The sequence below is a fragment of the Hyperoodon ampullatus genome, assembly GCF_949752795.1.
Source record: "Hyperoodon ampullatus genome assembly, chromosome: 12".
NCBI lineage: Eukaryota > Metazoa > Chordata > Mammalia > Artiodactyla > Ziphiidae > Hyperoodon > Hyperoodon ampullatus.
Window position 1 is genome coordinate 44198829 of NC_136925.1, and position 7377 is coordinate 44206205.

General features: G+C 39.8%; 1 protein-coding gene across 1 annotated transcript; it reads right to left on the reverse strand.

Moving 5' to 3' along the window:
- Positions 1 to 2246: 2246 nt before the first annotated feature.
- HS3ST5 (heparan sulfate-glucosamine 3-sulfotransferase 5) lies at positions 2247 to 7054 on the reverse strand (the record flags this gene model as incomplete). The annotated part of the gene is made up of 2 exons (XM_079716292.1): positions 2247 to 3177; positions 6948 to 7054. The coding sequence occupies 2 exons, from the start codon at positions 7052 to 7054 to the stop codon at positions 2247 to 2249; spliced, it is 1038 nt and encodes a 345-aa protein (XP_079572418.1).
- Positions 7055 to 7377: the final 323 nt, after the last annotated feature.

Genomic DNA, 7377 nt, shown 5'->3' on the forward strand with positions numbered 1-7377 from the left:
GAATCTTAGAATCAACTCTGATATATACTCTTGGTAGCAGCAGCAAAGTTGAAGAAAAATTTGGACTATAAAAGATTATCATTGAAAAATTTCTATTCATTACTTTAAAAAATTTCTCTATGAGTCTAGGAAAAGATTGTTATTTTTCAGTTTCACTGGTGGAATACCTAGGCTGAGTTTTTGAAACGTCAGTGTTCCAGTGGAGCATACTTTGACAGTTACTGGTATAAAACTGTATTAGCTGTAGAGTGCTCTAGGAAGATTTATAATAAAATTAATGATAATGTGTTGATTATGTCCTTGAGTGTAGTATTCAGTTTCCTCTGACCATTAGCTGAGAGTTGAGGCATAGAGAAGTCTGATGCTAAGTTCCTTATGTTTGATTTCCTTCACTGCTTAAAGGAGAGTGATTGACATTTAGACCCAAGACTCTCACTCCAGACTCACTGTGCAGTCAGTGAGAAGCTGGCCTCTCAGCATGTGCTGGTGTCATGCCTGTTCCATGCTGAGAAAACAGCACCAATGCTAATTGAAACGGTAGAGATGATTACCAAGGCTGTAGCTTGAGAAGCAACATATACCGACAATGAAGGGCAAAGGGCTATTTATTTAGAAAAGTTCACCATCAAATCACTGGACAGGATGAACAACTCGTGGAGAAAATCAACACTTAGTACAATCAAAAGGGAATCCACTGTTATTTGCTAGGCACTCTCAATGTGAAAAAAACGCCCTTAAACATCTTCCACTGGATAAGCAACCATGATTGTGAAAAATCCATCTTATTTTTTTTTTCTGTTGATACCTCTTTCCAAGGTTTTCCGAATTATATTTAAGCATCTGTAAATGCAGAACAGTACAGGCTATCTGATGTTAGCGAGCACCCAATTTAGCATTAATTTCTTTGGATGGAAATCTGAGCCATATGTTTATGTTAGTAATAGCAACACTACGTAATTTGATCATTCCTGAGCAGGCTGATGTAGTTTCATCTCAAAGAGGGAGTTCTGAGAGTTTGCAGAAGCATCAGCAGCTTTCAGTACAGAGGCTACACAAGTTTTCTAATCTTATTTTATTTAATTTCTCTATTGGTCTGACTTTGATTAGAGGTTCATATAAAACTGTGATTCTTCTATGCCTTGATTATATGAAAGTATTTCTTGTCTGTCTCCTAGCACCAGGAGCAACTGCAAGTAAGTTAATTGTTACAAGGTTGTAGCAGAGAAGCACAAGTGCTCTTTGAGGTGGCTGTTATACTAGATTTCCAGATGGTTGAGATATTTTAAAAAATATATCCAACCTTGCTTCATATCACAAGGGTACAGAAATCCAGTGGAGAAGTGCATCTTTCCAAGTGCTCTCATGTGCACATAAACAGCTTTGACTTTGGGAGCCAGCAAGGGGCACATAAAACAAAATGAGTAAAAAAAAAATTGCACATAGAGTAATTTTAATCCATTCCATTTTTTAAATACCACAATAAATTTAATTTTCACAATAAATTAAATAGCCATATTCAGTTTACAAAATAGAATTACTTAGTGTGAAACCAGTATTTACAACTATATACACTATGTACATGACATTTCTCTTTGTTGACATAGAACATGGAAGTAAAAGGACTTGGCTTTCCGATGTGTGATTGACATGCTACAAGTGACACCATGGTCCATATGAGAAAACGATAGTGCAAAATCACCACAGGAACTTTGGAACGATGTCAATTTTATGAGATAAGACATTTTTTTAAATAATAAGAAAATAGTATTTTCTGTTTTCATGGCATCAATTCAGCATCTGAATTAAAGAGTCAGCTTTCCCTTAGAAAAGAATGCATAACCGAATCCTCTGCTTCCTGAAACTTCACAGCCATTGGTACATTTTCACATGTTAATCTTTTGGCTTATATCTATGAAAATGGCAGGCGACAAATTCTGACTCAAAGGAAGACAAACTCTTTGAGAATAGCTGAAGTCACTTTCCCCCAGCACCACCACCTCTTCTTTTTGTAAATAGCATAAAAGATGCAACTATGTAGACAGCAAATTGGTTTGTTTTTTGTTTTTGTTTTTGTAAATTTTCAGTAGAAAAAGAGCTGATCTTATATTTGGTCACACACTGCGTATGTACAAGAATACATGGAAAAACGACTTGGACAGTTGTGTCTATAGGAAAAGTGCATATTTTAATCCAGACGAGACATTGTGTGTCCCCAGGCACAACACATAGTGTTGTATGACATTATTTTAGGGCCAGTTCAATGTCCTCCCAGTGATCTGGTAAAATTTTTGATTGAAAGGGTGAAAGAATTTGCGCAATTTGGTAATGACAGAGGGGTCCACCTCTGGATGAATGCGCCCCTTGCTGCCCGCCAGGCACTTATTAAAGATAATGTTAAATCGCAAGCAGTAAAACCCTCTGGTAGCATTGAAATACAAATTGTATTGACTTATCCTCGGGGGAAGATTTAGGAACTTCTCCACGAGTTGAAGTTCTGGCAGGGGTTCCGTGATGAGGCGATCTCCATCGACGATGTGAAATTGCTCAATTGGAAAGTACTTCAACCACCGTTCCAGATGTTTGGTGTAGATGCTGGTTCTTACTGCCTTGTATTTTGTGTTCACTTCGCAGGTATTAGGGTCTATAGCCAGCTTCTCAAACTTGTAATAGGTTTTATTCTTCCTCTCCTTCCCCTCTAGCACCTGAGTGTAATCAGAAATAGCTCTTGTGGTTGGCTCCCTGACAATGATCAACAACTTGATAGACGAGTTCATTTTGTAAATCCTTTCTGGAACTTCCTCCGTGATAAAATATGCTGGGCTCTTTTCAATTGTGATTTGCTGAGGGTAGGAAAAAGGCATCTTTTTCCTATACCACTCAATGCCCTTGGCATAATTCTCATCATTGTCAAAAAAGTGGATTTCTTGAGAGGCTTTGACCACTGCCGGATGGAGGTTCAGCATCTCAAGCAGGGCCCTGGTGCCTCCTTTCCTCACCCCGATGATAATGGCCTTGGGGAGCTGCTGGACCAGGTCATGAAGGCGTACCTGCTCTTTGGAAGAGTTGCCCTTCCGAAACTCGTGCAGCAAGCCACGCTTAAACTGCAGGGCGCGCAGGGGGAATTCAGCCTGACCACGGGCTCCAAATCGGCCTTCGATGGGGCAAATGGGTTGTAGCCTGTAAGCAACAGAGAGATGCTCTAAGGAGCTCACTGCAACTAATTTCTCATTTCTCTGGTTCCCCAGTGAGAGTAAGACTTTAAATGCATAAATAAAACCACTGTTCTCCACCTACTGCAATCCACAATGAACATGTGTTTGGGAAATTTTATTTTAAGCAACTCTGTATTAAATGAAGCACACATAATTGATGGAATATTTTTATTAGTGCTTCTTAAAATTTTTATTCACCAAGCTCTTAACTGACTATAGCGTGTACTGACGTTCACAGTACAGGACAGACAAGTGACACCAACCACACTAATAGCCTTTTAGCAGCCCACCCGTTAACATCATTTAGAAAATACGAAAGACAGAAGATTAGAATCTTCAGTTGGGAGGCTAAAGGGCAGCTAGGAGGCCACGTCTTGTGGGTTTCATGCGGTATTATTTTCTTGCAGCTCAGCTGCACTCATATGACTCTGAAAAATCTTTGAGATATAATCTGAAAAGAGGTCCCAGTCTCTGCCCTCGGCTATTTGCGTCATCAACCTGCAAAATTCCAATCCTGGCACTTGCTGAGCTTTCCATTATATGAGAATTTCTGCTTTTGGCCTTGGGGACAGCTAGAAGAGTACATATTTCTTCTGCTTCTCTTTCTCTTTCTATCTAAAAAGGTCAGGCTTATGTTTTTACTTTGCTGAATATAGGAGCAAACCCAATGCCAACAGCAAGTGCTGTATATCACCTACCACACCTGGGACCAGAAATCAACAAGACCTTGGCAGTGTCAGAAACCTCAGGTCCTCATTGTCAAGCCCATTTAAATCCGGGACTCAAGCTCATGAAGGAAGCAAAGCAATGGATGAAGCCAGAAAGGAGGATTTCCACTTCAGCATGGCCCTAAGCAGTGAAAAAGTACCACCGCTTTCTTTCAGAGAGAAAGTTGTGGTAACAATCACAGTGATCTTAGGCTGGAGTGACTATTTGATTTGCTGTGGCCAATTTATATGGTTAGTAAACTGAATTTCCTTTTGGGTATAGTCTGCAATTGAACTGAATTCATTATAACTTTCCTAAGTTTATCTGAGAAGGTATTTTTGCTTTCTTGTTAAAGGGTATAATATTAGTCAAAATGGCTGTTAAACCAATTCCTCCAAATGAAGCTTCTAGTTGCCCTAATAATTTGGAGTCTATGTTCCCCTCTCTGTGGCAATGAGGCTGTCTCTTGCTTTTTGCAAGAGACCCCACTGTACCTTTCTTACCTTCTGTAATGTTTACAATTAAAGGGAGAAGGGAAAAACCTCAAGGTCATGCCAAGGCATTTTGCAGAACTGAGGGGAAGGGGCTTGGCCTATGCAATGTTTAAACAGCTATCTATCATAATGCTTAAGGAAATATATGAACATATTTTACCTTTTTTGTGGGTTTTTTATGATTCTAAAAACAACTTATGCTCATTGTGGAAAACATAAAAATATGGCATACTATAAAAAACAGGGTTAATCACAGTTAATATTTTAGAGAAACATGAATTTTGTTTTCATAAATTTGTTAATAGGATTAATATGTTACAGCTCTAAATGGAAGATATGTGAGGAGCAACACGTACATAGTCAAAGTATGTTTTCAATTGTGACGTTGATTGGGATGTCACAAATTCATCTTTTAGCTCTTGCTGTGCTCTGGTTGAGAATTAAACCCTAATCCCTTAAGGCATCCATTGAATGGAATGGATGGACTTCTCTCCCAGGCATCTTGAATGATGCTGTCTTTGGGAGAACTGAGGAAACAGTCAATCAAATCCTTTCCTGTAGGACTTGATTCTCTCACAGAACCCAGGCTAAGAGAGGCTGAAACAGTGTCGCCCTGTCTGAGCTCGAAAGGAATTTCTCTACTTCTAGAAAAGCTCATTTTCCTTCTTTCCTTTATTTACCTTCTACCATGGGAGCTCATTCCCTGCAGAACAATTGCTTTTTGGACTCCCTAACTCAAGATAGGAAAAAATATCATATTATTTCCACTCCCTAAAGAGTAGGCATGGACCCCAGACTAAAAAACATGAAATTTTAGGATTGGAAGGGACAGTAGAAGTAATTGAGCTCAGCCTCCCACCCAGAGAGCAGGGTCTTCAGTTTCTAAAGGACAGGTCTGTGTCAACATGTGTCAATTTCAGACAATCTGCTCGAACTCTCAAGTGAGAGGTTTTGAGAAAGCCCCCCAAGCAATCCAATTCCTTATAAAAGCTACCCCATTAGAGACTAGAGACCAGGTTAAAAATGAAGAGAGTTATCAACTAAATAACTAATATGTTAATGATTGTTAGATCAATTACTCAATAAAGCAAATGATTAGAAGCAAACTAAAGGTATTGGGAAGAACTTGATATAAAAGTTCCATTATGGACATAAGACAATGGTACCACCTCAAGGCTCTTCACTGATAACAAGTCCTACTTTTGGGAACTAATCGGAGTCAGTGATAAGCTCTGGGTTATACCGTTTCCCACAGTGAGTAGGAAGTTTACTTAGGAATTTTGAATTGAAAAGCATCAAAGGGGTTCATTTTATCAGTCAAAATTAATACTGGCTGAAGGAAAGCAAAGACCACTGTTATATTATTTGTTAACTATTTCTTTTTTTTTTTTTTTTTTTTTTTTTTTTTTTTTTTTTTTTTTTTGCGGTACGCGGGCCTCTCACTGTTGTGGCCTCTCCCGTTGCGGAGCACAGGCTCTGGATGCGCAGGCTCAGCGGCCATGGCTCACGGGCCCAGCCGCTCCGCGGCATATGGGATCCTCCCAGACCGGGGCACGAACCCGTATCCCCTGCATCAGCAGGCGGACTCTCAACCACTGCGCCACCAGGGAGGCCCTTGTTAACTATTTCTGTGATAAGATCTACAGATTAGAAAAGAAAAACTGTAAGGAAGATATTTTTATTTTAATGTGTGGCTACACTTTTATAGAAAATGGGAATTGAATTCATGGGGAACATACATCAGTCTTTCAAGAGCAAGAATTAATTTTAAAGGGCAAAAAAGGAAGCTTCAAACTTCAGAAATTAACTTCTCTACCCTTTCCAATCATACCGGATGTGGGACAGTCCAGTGGCATTCAATCTGAAGCCAGCTGACATTGCTGGACTTCTGCAGGTCTAGTACCTCTCAACTGTTGGCTTATTTAGAGCCAAACCCTAGCTCTGTAAATTTCCTCTCTGAATTTTCCATTGCTTTCTGGGCCATTACTCTGAGTGACAGACTCCTTGTCTGGCATGTTCAGCTCCTGGAAAGCAGAGCTAATTAACATAGTTAAAACTCCCCGAGCCTGCAGCCATCTTTCCAGGGCAATGGATTCCAAACCCGATGAGCTCCTTTACAGGCTCGTACATAAGTTTAACTCTCTTGGTAGCACATTAATTGCCCACTTATAAATTTCAAAATGTAGATACATAAATACATCATCACTATTTTGCTACGGCTAGAGGTCAACAACCAGATGCACACAGAGCTATAGTAAATGACATTTTTACTGTACATGGCTTTATCCCTTCTCTGAAAGCAAACAACACACACAGAATACAAATGGATCTTGATGAACACCTTGGTTTGAGCAACTTGGATCTCTTTCTTTTAAAGGCTCAATAAATCAAAATCAATACTGCAGAAAAACATGCTGCTTGGGAATCTTGAAGGAGGAAAACAAATGGGTAGATTTAAAATTATGTCCTAAGGAAGTTTAAATCAAGAGACATTTAAAGTCACACAGGCATAAGTATGTGTTTAATCACTTACCTATCCAAGCTCCCAACTCTGGCGACTAGATACAGGAGACTCCCAACGGCAAGGCTTCCCAGCACCAGGAGCTTCTGTCTCAGCCATGCCTGCTGTTTGAATAGCATGGCCCTCCATCAACCTTCAGGACTTCTGCAGCCTGAGAGATGGGGATAGAAGGGGACTCATCAGCAGTCATCTCTTACTGGCTCTGTTGATTGTCACAAAGCCAAGCAGGGGTGGGAATACAGGGGATAAAGTGATGTCACACAAAGAACAGATGCCATACCAGCCTTGACAGCGTTCATGGACAACAGCTATTTAGCAAAACTTACCTACCTTTCCCTGCTCTGTGTTATAAGATCAAATACTAAACCAGAGGGAAGACACTAACTAGACAGAACTTGCTGGGCAACTGTCAAAGTACACTAAAATGCATATATAATTTTAA